This window comes from Eschscholzia californica, unplaced genomic scaffold (genome assembly GCF_041429995.1).
Source record: "Eschscholzia californica isolate CP2 unplaced genomic scaffold, dmEscCali1.0.p SCAF_2, whole genome shotgun sequence".
NCBI classification, from domain to species: Eukaryota; Viridiplantae; Streptophyta; class Magnoliopsida; order Ranunculales; family Papaveraceae; genus Eschscholzia; species Eschscholzia californica.
This window is the reverse complement of record NW_028238309.1, coordinates 11353123-11372323: the sequence shown is the minus strand read 5'-3', so window position 1 is coordinate 11372323 and position 19201 is coordinate 11353123. Positions and strand designations below refer to the sequence as shown.

The 19201-nt window shown below is 34.4% G+C and overlaps 2 protein-coding genes and 1 pseudogene across 7 annotated transcripts; 1 reads left to right on the top strand and 2 right to left on the bottom strand.

The window, feature by feature from the left end:
- Window positions 1-2133: 2133 nt before the first annotated feature.
- LOC147556198 (Galactose oxidase/kelch repeat superfamily protein) lies at window positions 2134-5098 on the top strand. The gene is made up of 2 exons (XM_086664002.1): window positions 2134-3271; window positions 4551-5098. The coding sequence occupies exons 1-2, from the start codon at window positions 2295-2297 to the stop codon at window positions 4840-4842; spliced, it is 1269 nt and encodes a 422-aa protein (XP_086520128.1). The 5' UTR covers window positions 2134-2294; the 3' UTR covers window positions 4843-5098.
- A 5452-nt stretch (window positions 5099-10550) lies between these two features.
- LOC147556197 (uncharacterized) lies at window positions 10551-14533 on the bottom strand. 6 transcript variants are annotated; one of them, XM_086663999.1, is made up of 3 exons: window positions 14138-14302; window positions 12136-13581; window positions 10551-11007 (listed from the first exon to the last, which is right to left on the bottom strand). In XM_086663999.1, the coding sequence occupies exon 2, from the start codon at window positions 13569-13571 to the stop codon at window positions 12363-12365; it is 1209 nt and encodes a 402-aa protein (XP_086520125.1). In that variant the 5' UTR covers window positions 13572-13581; window positions 14138-14302; the 3' UTR covers window positions 10551-11007; window positions 12136-12362. The 6 variants fall into 6 exon arrangements, with proteins under 6 accessions (XP_086520125.1, XP_086520122.1, XP_086520123.1 ...); XM_086664001.1 differs by lacking the exon at window positions 10551-11007 and adding an exon at window positions 11288-11708 and having other exon boundaries at window positions 14138-14250; XM_086664000.1 differs by lacking the exon at window positions 10551-11007 and adding an exon at window positions 11904-11963 and having other exon boundaries at window positions 14138-14319.
- Window positions 14534-17103: 2570 nt separating this feature from the next.
- Window positions 17104-19139, bottom strand: LOC147556196 (uncharacterized; annotated as a pseudogene).
- Window positions 19140-19201: the final 62 nt, after the last annotated feature.

Sequence of the window (19201 nt, the reverse complement as noted above, 5' to 3'; positions counted from 1 at the left end):
CGAGCTCGCCTTTTATTTCAGGTAGAAAGTTGTCTGCCAACGAAGTTTAACTAAAAAAACAAACAAAATATATTTTGCTTCTTCTTTCTCTGTCTTTTTCTTCTTCTATCTCTTTCTCTCTCTCTTCTTCTTCGATCTCTCTATTCTTCTCTTTTATTTCTCTCTTCTCTCTCTCCGGCCTTTGCAGGAAAGGGAGTAAGTTAAAATAAGAGAAGGGAGAAGGAAAAAAAAAAGAGAGAAAGGAAACAATTCTAATTTTTGAGTAAATGTTAATTTATTTGTATGGTATTGTTTTTTCTGAAGATTTACATTCTCAATTATTTAGTTTGGTTCGTTTTGTTAAGATAAAATGCAATAGTTGTGATGATGGAAGGCTTACTCTATGTCAAATGGAAATCAGACATTTTGATAACACGAGGTTCACCACTTATAATGCGTGAAATATTCAACAAAAGCGTCCATATGAAAGGTACGACCACGATCGTGGGGTGCCCAGTTTGAGCAGGACGCCTACACTGGCCCCCTACCAGTGGGGCCCGCAAAAATTTTGCATGTATAGGGTCTGCTATAAAAGAAAGTCTAATTGGTTGGGAGACTTCCTTTGGAGAAATGCTAGAGAAGGCAGAAAGTTAAGTCTACTCTAGACCTCATTGCATGTGGCGGTGACACGTGGGCGCAATAATGTTATTTTTCAACTTTTTATCTCATTTTTTCTATCTTTTTCATCTTCTTATTATACCAAGCATCGAATAAGATCATTTAAGGAGAGAGAGAGAGGAAGGAAGAGCAAGAACATAAAAGTAACAATCGTATCGAAATGAAAAATAAAATAACAAATTTAAACTGAATGGTAAAAGCTAAATAAGAATTATTACAATGTTAGTTAAAATATCTACTACCATTAATTAGAAGACAAACACTAACTTGCCCGTACTAAAATATGCATGGGGATAAATGGAGACATTGTACGAATTTTTTGAACTTGTCCTAATCCTCGTGAGCCCATGGGTGTCTTATAACATACTTTCTTTTCTCCTTGTATGGTTTGATTATTATTACGTATTATTTTTAAAAAACTGATTACGGAAGTCATTATAAGGACATAAATATATCACTAAGATGTGATAAATATGATAACTGTCGAATTTTTTAGTTTTGAAAAAAAAAAGTGTTTATGGACCAACTCAGAAATGAACATGGAACTTCCGACCGAATTATCAGTCGTGGGCTTGTATGATTGGAGGGAGTGGCTAAAAGAACCCGTTAAAAATGTTGTTAGTCCACAGTGGTGGAGATTGACCTCATTTGACCACAAACATCTATTGGCACCCGTTGAAATTTTTGTACACGGATCGACTTGTCCAAACCTAATCCGCGATTAGGGTTCTCGGAAGTATTTTTAGTGGTGGTTCTGGATCAAGATTCTTTCTTTCTCTAACGCCTCGTCATATATCTATTGGTTTGAATCAAAATTTTCTCATAATGCTTTTACTCTTTTTATCTCTCTAAAACAAGGTTATTTATCTCTCTAACTCCTAATTGTTGATGATGATACTAGAAACAAGATTTTTTTTCATGGTAAAGTGTTGATTATGATTCGAAGAAAGAGAATAGATGAAGAAAAAGAAAAAGAAGAAGGAGAAGGAGAAGAACAAAAAGAAGAAGAAGAAGAAGAAGAAGAAGAAGAGAGAGAGAGAGAAAAAAGGGAGGGTGCTGGGCGGGTGCCTCCGTAATAGGCACCCAGTCTGTATCGGGTGCCTACAGAGGCCGGAGGCTAACAACACTTTTAGTGGGTGCTATTAGCCGCTCCCATGATTGGAATTTGGAAATCGGGAACTTAGAGCATCTTCAATGCAAAACCAAAAAAAATTCGAAGTGTCTTATGCGTCAAGGTTCAATCGAGTTTCTCTTTCTAATATGTCAATGCCGAGATCCTCAATTCAAAAGACATCTCCAATGCAATACTCTATATGGTTAGATTTGCTTTTAATATTGAGTGGTCAATTGAGATCCTTAAAAAAAATCTCAAATATTCTTCTCGAGATATCTCAACATTAAATGATGCCACGTTATTGATATCTCAACATTAAATGATGCCACGTTATTTTGAAATCCAAACTCAGTGTCGCATTTGTAATAGTTTTTTATAAATAAAACTCAAAAAAATTTTGGTGGCACTTTAAGTTTTTTTTAAGAAAACATTGCATTAGGACAACATTTTGTACTTGTTTTTCTTTCTTAAACTTGCGCGGTTAGAGATTGATTGAAACACTCTCAAGAAGTTCACAACTGAAATGTCATCCTCTTCCTCGTCATCCTCGTCATCTTCTTCTTCTTCTTCTTCTTCTTCGTCTTTAGCAGAAACAGTCGATCCAACTCAAACCCTAATTCCAGGACTCCTCAACGATATCTCCTCTTTAATTCTCTCATCAGTTCCGTTTTCTCACCACGCTCGCTTAAAACCAGTTTCCAAATCATGGAAAACTTTCTTCTCTTCCAAAACCCTAATTTCTCTTCGTCAAATTCATCATCTCAAATCATCACACCTACTTTGTATCTTCCCTCAAGATCCATCTCTCTCTCCTCCTTACCTTTTCGATCTTCAAAATCTTTCATGGTGTCCTCTTCCTCCTATGCCTTGTAACCCTCATGCATATGGTCTCTCCAATTTCATTTCCATCTCTCTAGGTCACCATATCTATGTTCTTGGTGGATCACTTTTCGATACACGATCATTCCCAATTGATCGCCCATCACCATCTTCTTCAATTTTTCGCTTAAACGTATATAATTCATCTTGGGATCGGTTATCGTCTATGATTTCGCCGAGGGGGAGTTTTGCTTGTGTTACAAACCCTAAATTAGGGCAAATTCTTGTTGCTGGTGGTGGGTCAAGACATGCTATGTTTGGTGCTGCTGGGAGTAGGATGAATTCAGTAGAGTGTTATACTGTGGAGAAAGATGAGTGGGTTGCTTTAGATGGGTTACCGAGATTCCGAGCCGGTTGTGTTGGTTTCTTGGTTGGAGATGGAGAGGAATTTTGGGTTATGGGTGGATATGGAGAATCTAGAACAGTTTCTGGGGTTTTTCCAGTGGATGAATATTATAGAGATGGGGTGGTTTTAGAACTCAAGAATGGTGGGAAGTGGAGAGAGATTGGGGAAATGTGGGAAGAAGGGGAAAGGAGGAAGCTCGGAAATGTTGTTGTTGTAGAAGGGGAAGACGGCAAATTGCCCGGCGTTTTTATGCTTGATAGGACTGATGTTTTCAGGTAATATATTATTTCCAAATTCCAAGTTGTTCGAATTCGAGTACTTCTGCAATTTAATACAATACTTTTAGTGAAGTTATTCATCTTTAGATTAATATTGTATTGATGATATAAAATGTGGCTTGATTCTCTTCGTTGTTTTATTAATGATATAAAATGTTTGTTCATGTAGTATGATTATGAATAATATGGCAGGGGTCAAAAGAGTTAATTCTGCTTTGATTTGGGCAAGTGGAGTAATGGTGACGCAGTGTTACCATATACTCTACTCTCCCTTACCTACCACGTACCAAATTTCATGCACGCTTTTTAGGTATGTTTGTGACCCAATACTCCAAATTGGCGTATCGAAATCTTCCCTTTTTACCAACCGATTTTTTTCCATAAAAGTCGAAAAACTCAACTAACCGAGTAGTTAAGTACGAATTTAAGATTTATGGAGATGGAATGTCTTAGTGTGGATGTATTTTTTTGTAAGCGTTATAGAGAGTATGTATCGCGTGGGAAATAGTCCAAAACGTACCACAACCCACAATAGCATGTTGAAGAGGTATACCCCCACATACATGATACTCATCTAGATGCATATCGCGTACTGGTACCCGTAGTACGTACCAGAGAAATCGCGTTTTAGGTAATATTATAATGGTCACATGGACGTTTCGGTATGTGAAGCACTGTTTTTGTTTTACAATTTTATGTCTGATAGATGCATAACTAGCTGAGGTTGAGTCTTGTGAGATGGAGGCTTAGCTGGAGTTCGATGGGTATCGGCTGTTTTGTGTAGAATCTTGAGTTTATGATTTATAGACAAAAAAAGTTCTCAAGGATCAACTCCGACTGTCACAAAATTGAACTTAAAAGAGTTTGGTTGATTGGTTCAACATCTGTCTAACGACAATTTTTCATTGATTCAATTGTCTGTTGTCTTATGGCCAGGGCCACGGGAATATAATATAGTGATATTCAACAATATATCGGGTCAACTCAGCCATATATTACGTAAATTCTGTAGTGTACCGGATATTTCTGTATTTGACAATGTGGAAATAAAAGATATATTTGGTAAAATGGACCATATACCGAAATATCAGATTCGGATAGCATGAGTCTAGTTCTTTTCAACCGACTGATTGCGTCTAAAGGAAATCCTACTTAAAGTAAATGATTTTCTTTCATATAATCATCATTGATCAAAGAGTTTTGCCATTATGTCGTATCTTTGCAATTACAGTTTAGAGGAAACTCCCAGTCCCATTGTGAAATTACTATTTTGCAGATATGATATATATTCGAACAGATGGAGTAAAGAATCATCAGTACCAAAGAAAGCTCCCATGGACTCGTCATTTGGTTTTGTTTCATTAAATGGAGAACTGCATGTGATGTCTTCGCTGAATTCAGTAGACTCCAAAGAAGTCCGAAGAACACGCCCGCAGAGGAAAGGTACGCCACTTATGATCCAAAGTTACAACCCTAAAAAGAAAACATGGAGATCTCTGACGACAAAGACGCCATTTCAAACCCCCTTGGATTTCAAAACTGCAGTTATGTGTACTATCCGACTCTAATACACCTATATGTCATTCATTTACTACTATCATTCTCGATTTTAGACGGTGATTTGTATTTCAAGTATGAACTCCCATGATTCTACTTCGATGAATCTGATCCGAATACTGAACATTCATACTGTACATGTTATGTTTGTGTGGTGAAAGTGTATGTGAAAATAAAAGACAATAAATTTGTGTTAGATGGTTACTCTTGATCTGTACTGGAAAACTTGTGTATAATCAAAAAATTAATCAGTGTGTATACATGTTCCGTCTTGGTTTTATTGTCAATCTCTCGTAGTTTGTTAACTTGTTTTTCCATGATTAGGTATCCATGGACCGGTACTATAAGAATGTACCGGCTTCATATTTCCATTGTCTGTTAGGTGTTTTTGTGAATGGATACAATGATGTGGTTTGTGCATCAAGCAGAATTAGATTTGTAAAGTGAGACTCATCCTAGAATTCCTTTCTCATATCCCCTGCAGACAGCGCAAATAAAGAGACTGGAAACCCTTAATTATCGTGGAAAGGGATTAGCAAATTATTTAAAAGCACCCCTGTGTACATTATCTGTCCTATTTGGTAATAGGACAAGGGATATTCCCGTCTTTTCCAACCCTTTGAAAGGTTGTGAAAAGAGAACTTATGGAACGTCCCCTGTTCATTCGCATGGAAGTGTAAATTCAGGAAATATTGAACTTGGGTGTAAATAAAGTAATTTGTGTAGGCTTTAGACCATTTAATTCGTCAGGCTATAGGCTATTTAATTTGTCGGGCTTAGGTTCAGTAGTATTTCGACAGTTATTGTGCTTATCACATCGTCTCGATGTATTAATGCCTTATAACGACTAACGTAGGTTGTAGTCGATTTCTCAAAAAAGAAAAAGTATTCATTCCAATTGCTTTCCTCTACATGTAATAATTTGGCCGATAAATGCGAAATAAAATAAAGTAGTAAAAATTTAAATAAAGAGCCAGACGTTTTCCTTTGTAGCTACCAACTTCAGCCCTGCTTATATATGTTTTTATCACTAAAAGTGAGGCAGGGAGGTTTCTAGAAGGAGATATATTAAAATTTAGTAGATAAATATTTTGGGTGAGTAGAAAATTTTATTACTTTTAGCAATTTTATAATTTTAGGAAACTTTATTAGTTTTAGATTTGAATATTTTATTTATTTGAAAATGGTTAATTAGAGTTTGATTAGGTTTAAGAAACTTTTATACTATATAAAAGGATCTAGTAGTTGTTTTATTTAAAGAGACATGATTCGCTCGAGCTCACACGGTGAATTGTGAGCTCGAGCACCACAACCGTTGATTGTGATAGATTGACTCTCACGGTTGAACTTTCCCTTAATATAGGGAAGTGCAAAATTCATATCTTTTTAAATACCCAAATGACTTCTAATTCACGGTCTTCTCACTCAGTCTCTTTCTCTCTAAAATTTTTTTTAACTAAAATTTAAAAAAACGTCAACACTTTTAGTGAGGTTGTAAACTCGCAGATAACATCAACACTTTGTGCAAATTCTTTTCCTTATTTCAAATAAATATTGATTAATTAAAGAAAACCTCATTAGATTTGGCAAAAAAAGGTTCATTTTGGTTGGATTCGAGCCAAGAATACTAATGCTTCCATGAATTTAGACATTGATCAGATTAAACTAAACAAGAACAACAAATTTCAATGATAAGATAAAGTGGCACCAAAACTTGACTTGAATATGTGAATCATTTAACTCAAAGAACTGTAAGTTATTTCATATTTGAGGTTGAATTTAACCTTTGATTAAAAACTACGCATCAAAAAAGTGAATGAGAGAAAAAATTGCTCAAGTAAAACCCAGACTCTAAGAGAAAGTAAAAGATTCTGATTAAGTTTGTGGGGGAAGGAAGAAGACAACATGCTGATTGAATGGCTAATTTGGGTGAAAAGTCGTGAAACAGGAAAACCCTATAATTGGTTAATTTGGCTAAAGAAGATATAAAAAATACCTCGAAGATTTATTTTGGATGGTATTTTTGTAATTATAAATGTGAAATAGGGTTTATTAATTATTGAGTTAAACCACTCCATATTTTAAGCAAAATACAACTGTATTTTTGAGGACGCATACAAATGTACGGTTGTTGGAGCTGGAGCTCACAAATCACCGTGTGAGCTCGAGCTCAATGAATCACACCTCTAATTTAAATAAGTTTGATCAATAAAATTTAACTGTTTCTTTTACTTTATACGAGTTTTATAGTTTTAGACATACATATATATATATACATATATATATATATATATATATATATATATATATATATATATATGTCTAAGGTTTTTATGAGTTTTTTTCCTGCAACAGTTGGCATCAAGAGCAAGGATTCGCTTCGTTCGATATCATCTATGAGAACATCATTATAGAACCCATCGATAGGTTTGCCAAAGATGTATTTAAAGTTGATTTAAGAAAAAAAAATCATTCACATTATTTTTCCTTTTTCAATTTTGTTATCAATCAATATGGATAAATATTATCATGGTGACGGGAGGAACGATGCAATACTTCTAGCACTTGAAAAGATAGATCAATTACAAGAACAACTCGTAAAGATGTTTAAAAACCATCAGAATGTCAATGCAAACCCTAGTCAATCAACCGGTAGTAGAGATCGTGTCGAGGGCTAATAGACTCAAAGAAAGCACAACTAGTATTACTACATATTTTGAGGTAATGTCTAATTGTGATGTGTCTATAGCTGTTGATGAAATTAGTGATACTATTTCGGGTATAGAAATTTCTGTGGAATGTGATTATAAACTAATTATTCAAGAAATAAAGCAGACACTATTACAGAAGAGTTTAATATCATCAGTTCTCAAGATGAGGGTTCTTAATTTCTGAAGTTGTTAACAAAGTTGATTTGAAGGAAGATGGGAAACTTTATTTATCGGATTTCAGACTAACTGGTTGTACTTCATATGAAGATCCGGTTTTAGTATTTTGTCACAAATTACTAATAATAGATCTTCATATGAAGAACAATCAGTTAGACCGAAATGCGACTAAAAAAGTGTCTCATCTTCCTTCAAATCAACTTTCTTAGCAACTTCTTCAAAAATTCAAGACCCCTCATCTCGAGAACTGATGATATTAAACTCTTTCATGATTTCAATAGTATCAGTTTTTATTTCTTGAATAATTGATTTAGCATCACATTCCACATTAATTCCTGTGTCTGAAATACTCCCTCCGTCCCAAATTAAAAGTCCACTATTCCTTTTTTGGATGTCCCAAATTAAGAGTCCCATTCCTAATATATCATATAAAATCCCTTACTTTTCCATGAATACCCTCTCTTTGATACTTTTAATATATGATGCATTAATTAAGTTAATTAAGATATTTGACATTTTCCAACACAAAAGTTGGTTTTTCTTTGTAATCTTTCAATTACTTTAAGAAAAGTTAATTACTTCAAGAAAAGTTACATTTATTTCTAGAATGGAAATTATAGTCCTTGTATTGCTTCAAGAAAAGTTGTCAAATAAATAAGGATAAATTTGGAAGAAGAAAAAATATGAAAATAAGTTGGATTACCAATATGGGACTCTTAATTTGGGATGGAGGGAGTAGTATTATTAATTTCATCCACAACTACAAACACATCACAATTAGACACACCTCAAAATTTGTTGTAATACTATTTTTTTTTTCCGTATCTATTAACAGCTTGGTTGTGGATAAATTTCTAATCAGATCCCTGCTAATGGTTGATTGATTAGGTTTGGTTAAGATTCTGATGGTTTCTAGCCGTTGATCTATCTTTTCAAGTGTTAAAAGTATCACATCGGTCCTACGATCATCATGATAATATTTATCCGTATTGATTGATTACAAAATTGAGAAAGAAAATTAATGTGAATGACTTTTTTTCTAAACCAACTTTAGATGCTTCTTTGGCAAATTCATCGATGTGTTCTAAAGTGATGTTCATGTAATTAATATCAAATCAGGCGAATCCTCGCTCTTGATGTTAACTGTCGCAACCAAAAACTCAGAATTTTTTTAGATATGCGTCTAAAAGTTATAAAAGTTAAAACTCATAAAGAGTAAAAGAAATACTTTTATTGTATTGATCAAACTTGATTTAATTAAGCAACTACTAGAATCCCTTTATATAGCAGAAGAGTTCTTAAACCTAATGAAACTCTAATTAACAATTCTAAATAAATAATTTACTAAAATCTAAAACTTAGAAAGTTTCATAAAATTATAAAACTACTAAAAGTACTAATTCTCTTTTTTTTTAATGAATTGAGGTCATTGCCTGATTTATTAGCTACTAGAGCAAATATTAATGTTGGCTAAATCTGTCGCCAACGGACTTACAATGGAATTCGGAGTCTCATAAGTCTCCATAATTTGGTTTAACTTAAGCTTCAAATTAAACTTTGCTAATGAATGAGCAACATTATTTGCCTCACGAGGACAATAATTGAATTCCACTTTTGGGAGTTCCGCCGAATCATCTTGAATATCAGTAATAATAGCTCGAATTCCCCATGGTGCATTATCTGGGCGATCTGAACAAGATTTAATAACAGTTATGACATCTCCTTCAATGATGCATCCATACTCAGGAATCTTTTTCGCCGTGTATACAACCTATTGTGTTGCCCTAGCTTCAGCTTCCTTTGCCTTTGAAGCTATACAACTTCTCACAGCAACTATTATAAACTCTCCTTTGTCGTTCTGACTATAGCTACCACCCTTGCTGCTTCATTCTCAAAAGCTGCATCACAATTTATTTTAAGTAAATCTGAGTTAGGAGGAGACCAAACCCGCCCGTGTTGTCTTGGTAAATTCTCATCCTGTGTAGTTGTACTTGTGCTAGAACCCGAGAATTCATAAAAAAATGTTTGAGAGTCTTGTATTATTCTACAACTGTTCGGTTTTACCTTCTCAAAGGTACATTTGTTTCGCGCTTTTCACAAAGCCCACGTAACGTATATTCTCAATACGATAACCTTCTCATCTTCATTACTCATCAGCCACTTGCATATTAGTGTTTTAAAATCTTCATCTCCATTGACCCTCGTATATAATGGAGAACACCTCCATGTCTCCCTAGCCTTTCTATATGTACGGAATAAGTGATCAATATTTTCATCCTCCTCACAAATTGAGCACTTCATAGATATTTGTGGGTTAAACTTTAAGATTCGCATTTTTGTTGGTAAGGCATCATGTAAGATTGTCCAGATGAAGGTTCAGACTCTTGGTACTAATCAAAATTTAGTCCACATATTCATCCATGTTAATTCATATGATAATTCCTGCGGATAAGATGAACTCGGTTTCTCCTTGTGAATAGTAGTATATAACGATTTAGTCGAGAAAGTTTCCTTGTCTTTATGTACCCAAATCAACTTATCATCCACTCTCTTTACATTCAATGGGATTTTAAGAATTTCTCTAGTAGATAATTCATCGAAAATCTTTTCTATCACCTTGTTATTCCATTGTCCGTCGCCACCTATAAGCACTAATTCTCTACTAACCCAAAATACTATACTACTAATATTACAAGATTTCAGATTTCCAAGACACTTGGAATATCTTCTGAAAATCTTCCTGCATAAAAAATATGCGAACCCTAGTCTACCATGACGGTCATTACATAAAATTGGCAATGGCAGAGATGGTATTGAACATTCTTGACATATACGTCCCAAATAATTCAGATTGTTCTCCTCATTGAATACTCGATTTATTTTACAAATCGCGAATATGACAATGATCCTAATATTTTGGTTTATATACGATCATCACACAAATACGATGATGGAACCAGAAAAATAGAAATTGCCTTGACAACGGAAAAGAGAGAAAGAAAGAAACAAGCTAAATTTCAGACTATGTTTCCTCAACTTGTTGTGAACAATCAAGATTTGACATGATATCACTCAGACAATCTTTCTCAAGTGAAATTTGCTCTTCCTTGTGAGCTCTAAGTTCCTCGACAAAGTAAGAATGGGGAATACGAGACTTGAAGCTCAAAACTTAGTTGGACCCGTTTCCAAAACCGAAAATTTGAGTTTTCTTCTCACATCTCTACCATTTTCTTTAACTTCTCTGCTTTCTTCAACTCTGTCTATCACATCTTGCTGGCAGTGGAGGTTCTGCACACATATAGACAAAAACAAAATTCAATTAGAGGCATCGTTTCTGTTACAAAATTATGGAGACATTCAAACTGTTTATTTACGAAGAAAATCATTTTACATGAATAGTCTGAATTTCGTGCCATTCCGAGATTGACGAAATCTCACTCCAAATTTAACACGAGTTTTCTTCAAAATGCGTTTTTGAATGTCTAAGCAAAGGAATTCGCACTTTAAATCTTATAATTCCATGGTGAATTTATGGATGATGTAGTTATAGATGTTGATCGGAGAGTCATTTTTACATGAATGGTCCAAATTTCATGTGATTCCAAAATCGACGAAATTTCATTCCAAAATTCTCACCAGAGTTACAAGTAAGGTTCATAAATTGCAGATTCAAGCTTTACACAAATATCAACCTTATATGCTTGTGAAATACCAGCAAAATCAAAATAATGATTGGGGGAGTACATTTTTTTCTCGAAATTTCTCCCCAGCCTCCTCAAATGAAGAAATTTGAGTGCTGTTCCTTTCTGTAGTTACTCAAATCAGAGAAACCAGATAAATCTTTGCGATGTCGTCACAGAGGCAAGCTTAATGAAGCCGTGTTCCGCGGACCGGAGTGATTTTACCACTCCGTGTTTAACTTTTCACGAGTTGGTTAAGTCATAGGAATTGTATCCAACTATTCGTTCTCCAAATGCTTAATTGTTAATCTGATGAACCCTTACCAAATTAGGAACTCATTTAGTGAAACAAATTTCACTTGAGAAAGACTAGTACTTCACAGTAGTCATGCCCAAAACAACCAAAACAAGTGCTCTTATTGAATTTGAAATATTCTTTCAACATATGAACTGGTTATGGTTAAACTACTAGCTGGTGATCAGTTCATTTGGAGCAATCGGAACTACTACCGAAATTTGACATATCTATTAACAGTATTATGCAGATGCAGGCATGCAGCAAACCTGAACAACAATTCGGCATAAGATTAAAAGAAGGATATAACACTTTACAATGACGAACGTGGGTACTACAGTTTCCGATATTTATTTTCCGATCATTGATTCTAAAATATTTGCGCATATCCATAAAAACAAAATAATATGTTAATGGAATACAACAATTGAAAGAACCAACCTCGATTTGGAGGATGATGCACGGCCATCTATGGACTCGCGGATAGGAGCATTTTTCTCCGAAAGCTTCAGAGATTCTTGCCCTCAGAGCCAACCTTACACTTTTCGACATCTTATTATGAGTAAGCATGGTTGCTTCATATCTAGAAATGTCTTCAGAATCTTGCGTTGGCATTAGAATTTCTACTCCTGTAACTCCAACGAGGCTTATATTCTCTAAGATTGATATTACTTCGGCAGAAACGTCGGAAGCAAATCCAGATATTTGCGATAGTGTTCATTCCCTGTAAGAAAATTGATTACTATCGAGGCAGTAGAGGCATCTGGTACAAGATCTCTCTCAACCATTTTATGAAGAAGTTGAATTGCTTTTTCTGGTTCATTATTTTGGCAGCATCCATGTATAAGTGTATTAAACGTGATAACATCCGCTATACATCCCTTCTCTTCCATTTCCGAGAACAAATCATATGCCTTATCCAATTGGCCTTCCTTGCAAAATCCATCAATCATAATTGAATATGTTACGACATTGGGTTTCAATCCTCTATTCAAGAGTTTTTCAAATAGTTCCATTGCAACTTCACTTTTACCTGATTTCCACATCCCACTTATTAGACAATTAAAAATCTTAACGCATAGTTTAATATCGGTGTGCTCAATAGATTTAAACAGTTCCATTGCCTCTGAACTGCACCCGTTTTTGCACAGTCCATCTAACATTATGAGATAAGTCGACGAAACCTGTCTCTTTCCACGACTTCTCATCTCAGCAAAAAGCTTGCGTGCATCTTGAACATTCCCTTCTTGAAAGAAACCATGTAATAAAGTCTGATGGGTCACAACAGTAGGCTTAATACCCTTACGAAGCATTTCTCTATAAAGTCTTACAGCTTCATCGCTCTTCTTGTTCTTGAAATACCCATTGATCAAAATATTATAGCTAATAACATCTTGTTCGTAATCTCTACTACCAGCCATAGACTCAAACAACTTACTTGCATCATCTATTCTTCCTTCCAAACACAATCCATCAACTAACGTATTGTAAGTAACCGTATTAGGTTTCTCACCTATCTGTATCATATAATCTAACAATTTCTCCGCTTCTATAGTTTTTCCTTCCTTGCATTGTGCATCAATCAAAACATTAAATGCAACCACATTCGGTGAAATACCTCGATTAACCATTTCACCAAACAACCTTTTACCTTCTACTAACTTGCCTATGTTACAGTATCCATAAATTAAAGAGCCATAAACAACTACATCCGGAGAAATTTTGTTAACTATCATTTCAGAAAATAGTTCCGTTGCTTCATTCATCAATCCATCCTTACAGAAACCATCGATTATAGCACTATACGTGACGATATTAGGCTTACAACTACCATCACCATTAACCATCTCTCGATGCATTTGTAAAGCTAGAGTCATATTACCCGACCTGCATAACCCATTAATCAAAGTCCCATATGTAATTATATCAGGTTTACAACCACACTTGATCATTAGCTTGAAAACCCTAATTGCTTCATCCAATTTTTCCTCCATAAAACACCCTCTAATAAATGTATTGAAAGTTATAATATTTGGTTGATAACCCCTCCTAAGAAGTTCCCCTAGAAAAGCTAAACCTAAACTAACACGATTAGAATTGCAACAACAGTTGATTAATATATTTAGGGTAATGAAATCTGATTGAATTCCAATCAAGTTCATTCTTTTACATAGAGAAATGACAGGTAAATAATGTTTGATTCTAGCAATTTCTCCTAACAATGAATTGAATGCTGCAATTGGAGGAATGGGTTTCATGGAAATCATTTCATTGAAGAACTTAGTTGCCTCATGGAGGTTAAATTCTCCTGCCCTAGTCTTAGATTTGACAAAATCTAAGACAAGGGTTTCGTTCAAAGTTTCAGGATTTGAAATTTTTGATACATTCTGAGGTTTTGATTTAATGACTTTCCCTGGGTTTACAAATAAAGATGAAAGTTTACCTATTGAAGTATTTTTTGAACAAGAAATGAACTCAGATGCGACTGAAGTTGTTTTTCGAAACACCATTCCTTGACTGAGAAAAGAAATTACCCTAATCCGTCTTCTATTCCCCTTCCTCTCTCCACCAAGCTCCTTATCTCCCTCTGTTTCAAGATTTGCGGATCAGTCCTCTACTAGTGTTATTGTCTGCTTTTACTTTTTTTTTCGCCTAATTATTTTAAAAGGTCTCGCTGGGGATATTGTTCGTTTTGACTTCTGGGTCTCATGATTTCAAAAAGGCTCACAAGTCACAAGGGAAGGGTGTTTAGTCTCTTAAGAGGAGCACCACACTTCGTCTCACCAACAATGTAGGATTGCTTTACAAGACCTATGATACTAGAAGGGTTTTGTGGTTTGGATATGCTATAATTTAAAATGCATTTTTAGAGTTTCGGCTTTGTGGAGATCTAGATAGGAAGTACAAACATAAAATTATTTTCGGAAGTTATGAGAGAACAATATTTAGGATTCGATTTTTTAAATTACTTGATTTTGTCTCATAATTTCGGAGTATACATAGTGTAGATCTAGAAATACACATTGCATTTCTTATATGTAATTTGCATAATGAATCCTTCCTACTAAATGGTCATGCTAAAAATATTTCGAATGAAAAATTTAACTTTGCATTTTCTGATATGTTATTTGCATTTTGAATATATGTAGTGTAGATTGGAAAATACACATTGCATTTTCTTAAATGTGTATAGTGAATTCCTTAGACTAAATAGTCATGGTAAAAATGATTCGAATCAAAATTTAACAACGTATTTTCCGAAATGTTATTTGCATCGTGAATATACGTAGTGTAGATATGAAAATACATACTGCATTCTCTAAAATGTTATAGTGAATTCTCATAGTCGTGATAAAAATATTTCAAACCAAAATCTAACATTACATTTCTTAAAATGTTATTCGCAACATAAATATACATTGTGCAGATTTGAAAATACATATTACATTTTTCTAAATGTCATCTTGAATCCCTTATACTAAACAGTCATGGTAAATGTTCAACGAAAAAAAAACAGCCATGGTAAACATTTTCGAATCAAAATCTAACATTGCATATTCTTGAAATGTTATTTGCGTTGTGAATTTATAGTGCATATTTGTATTTATCTGAAAATACACGTTGTTTTTTCTTCAATGTTATTGTTATTGATTCTATATTCCTTTCGCTTTCTTAATCTATTCCCGGAATTGTGGGTATCTTTACAAAAACTTGCAAAATATACAAACCAAATATACGAAATGTTTAAAGAAATAAGAAAATCTTGAAACTTAAAACTTAAAACTTAAAACACACTATAATTTATTTATCTAATTACTTCGAATTCATAGAGAAACAACATACTAGAACAACAAAAAACTAACAGTTCTCAACAAAAGTTTAATGTCTAGCAAATAACATTATTGTTGTCTTCAAATATATAGATGTTCAATCATCATTTGTCTAGCAAATAACATTATTGTTGTTTTCAGTGCAACAAAAAATTAAAACACAAGCATATTCGAATTTGCTCATTAAAAAATTAAAAGAGATATCTGGCTCATTAAACAAACTTCACTTTCTCCCTTAGCCACAAACAATATTTTCTTTACATCTGGTTAATTTTGTCTACAGTTTCCCAAAATATTGTAACAGAATCAGTTCCGAATACTAAAAAAAAAAATCAAATCTCCTAAGATTTCAATATTTCATGTCCTCTTTCTTCGTCTTCCCTCTCGATGAACTTTTTTCCTAGCTCAGGACAACAAAGTAAATTTATTAAGCATAATATGTTTGCTCCCCACAATATATTAGTTATGCAATGGAAATACATATCATAAAATGCGTCAAAAATTTGTAGAGTACGACAGAAGATGTGAACTTGAGGAGCATGTATGTTTTGCTTGGTTAAATGTTTATGAAGGTTTCCGCACACATTGATTTGTGAAAGGTCCCCCTAGTCAAATTGAAACATCTAATAAAAATTTGAACAATCAAATAGTTGGACTTGGTGTCCAAATAACATTACTGTGCAATGTGTAAAATGAAAAAACAATAACGGAGCTAAAAGTTGAAGAAAAAATAGATGCATACTTGTTTTCGGTCTGTCTGATTTCGTATGGTAATGAAGCTAGCTTGGAGTCACGAGATGGAGAAGAAGAAGAATGCAGGAGGAGAGAGAAAGCTTTTGGTTTTTGAAAGTATGAAAGAAATGTATACAGATTGCCTCGCGATACAACTGCACCTGCGAAATTATCGAGGATAGATACAACTGCAGCCAAACTTAAGTATTCCACATCTTTCTGTTTGAATATCCCGGGGAAATGATGCTTTCGGTTTTCCACGGGAGTTACGACAACTTAATTTCCAAACGGTTGAGAACATAAAGTTAATTTAAGATCATAGAATCACGAGAAGAGATACCTGAATACGATAGACAGATACGGAAAGCAACCTCTATAGAATTTGTAAGAGCCTATAACCCAGCTGTAAAAAAAATGAGAAACAGCAAATCATACAAAATAATTCCATATTTACGTCGATTTCACCCTCGGAATTCTCAAAGGAAAGCACTGAAAGATAGTCATTCAGAAAACTTTCACCTCACTAAATTATCGAAGGTTGATTATTTCATAAGAGAAAGTAAACAAAAATCTTACCAGCTCGACGAGTGATCGGTTTCAACATATTTTACTTGTGATTGGTTTTAACGAAATGATAGCAAGAAAAATAACTGCCACTCCCCAATGACAGCAGGTTCCTTAGATCATCACAGCAAACAACCACCATATGTCAGTAGTTTCAACCAAATAGTAAGTCAATAGCATACAACGACTTAAAAACCAACCTAATGTTTGGAGAATAATGCACCGCTACTTAGGGCCTTGCAAAAGTGACTTTTTTTATCCTTAGCTCTGAAAATTCCTGCCCCTAGAATCAACGTGCACTTATCTTTATCATGATCTTGGTCAAAATCTGATTATGAGTAGGCATTGCCGTTTCAAAATGGAGAAATTACTGCAGACTCTTATATTGGCTTATAATTTTGACTCATATAAAATCCCTGTCATTCCAGATTGTACTTCGGCAGAAACGTCGGAAGCAAGTCTAAATATTTCTGGTATTGTTCTTCCTTAGAAAGAATAGTGATTATTATAGAGGTAATGGAGGCATCGGGTACAATATCTTTCTCGGCCATTTTATGAAGAAGTTGAATTACTTTCTCTGGATCGTTGTTTTGACAGCAACTATGCATAAGTGTATTAAACGTAACAACATTCGGCATACAACCCTTCTCTTCCATTTCCAAAAATAAATCATTTGCCTTATCCAATTGGCCATTCTTACAAAATCCATTAATCATAATCGAATATGTTACAACATCAGGTTTCAACCCTCTATTCAGAAGTTTCTCAAAGAGTTCTGTCGCGAGGGCCATTTTACCTTCTTTAAACATCCCACTCATTAAACAGTTAAAAATCTTAACGCTTAATTGAACATTGCTATGCTCGATAGATTTAAACAGTTCCATTGCCTCTGAACTAAACCCATTTTTGCATAGTCCGTCTACCATTATGATATAAGTTAGCAATACTGGTCTTTGGCCACAAACTCTTATGTCATTGAAAAGTTCTCGTGCATCTCGAACGTTCCCTTCATGAAAAAAACCAGTCAATAAAGTATGAAAAGTAATAAGTGTAGGCTCGACGCCCTTACGAAGCATTTCTTTGTGAAGTCTTACAGCCTCATCAGTCCTCTTGTTCTTGCAATACCCATTGAGCAAAATATTATAGCTAATAACATCTTGCTCTCCAACTTTACCAGTCATAGACTTGAACAATTTACTTGCATCATCTATTCTTCCTTCCAAACACAAACCATCCATCAATGTATTGTAAGTAATCGTATCAGGATTCACACCTACCCGAGTCATCAACTCTAACAATTTCTCCGCTTCTTTGCTCTTTCCGTCCTTGCAGAGTGCATCAATCAAAACATTAAACGTAACAACATTCGGTGAAATACCTCGATCAACCATTTCACTAAAGAACTTATAACCTTCTAATAACTTGCCTATCTTGCAGAATCCATCAATCAGTGAGCTACAAACAACAACGTCTGGTGAAATTCTATTAACCAACATTTCAGAAAATAGTTCCTTTGCTTCATCCATTAACCCATCTTTAGAAAGACCATCAATTATAGTACTATACGTAACGATGTTAGGTTTACAACTACCATCACCATTAACCATTTCTTGATGCATTCGTAAAGCGAGAGCCATATTACCCGTCCGGCATAACCCCATTAATCAAAGTCCCATACGTAATTATGTTAGGTTTACAACCACACTCAATCATTCGATTAAAAATCCCAATCGCTTCGTCCATTTTTTCCACCACAACATACCCTCTAGTCAATGAAGTAAAGGTTATAGTATTTGGTTGATAACCCCTCCTAAGAAGTTCCCCTAAAACAGCTAAACCCAAACTCACCCGTTTAGAATTACAACAACAATTGATTAATATATGGGAAATGATAGAGTGCCCAGCAATTAAGGGTAATGAAATTGGATCGAATACCAATCAAGTTCATTCTTTTATAGAGAGAAATGACAGGTAAATAATGTTTGATTCTAGCAATTTCTCCTAACAATGAATTGAATGCTGAAATTGGGGGAATGGGTTTCATTGAGAGCATTTGATCAAAGAAGTTAGTAGCATCATTTAGATTAATAGCTCCTGACTTACATTTAGATTTCACAAAATCTAAGAACAGAGTTTCGTTTATAGTCTCAGGAGTTAAAGTTTGTGCTTGATTTAGAGATTTAGATTTCATAACCCTAGATGGTTTTACAAATAATGATGAAAGGTTACCTTTTGAAGCATTGTTTGAACAGGAAAATAACCTAACTGCAACTGAAGTTGAAGTTTCTGAAATAGCCATTTCTTTCAAAACGAGAAAGAGAGAGAAGAAATATATTTCTTTCAGCTTTCATTTCGCTTTAAATTCCGTGTTTTCTCTCTGT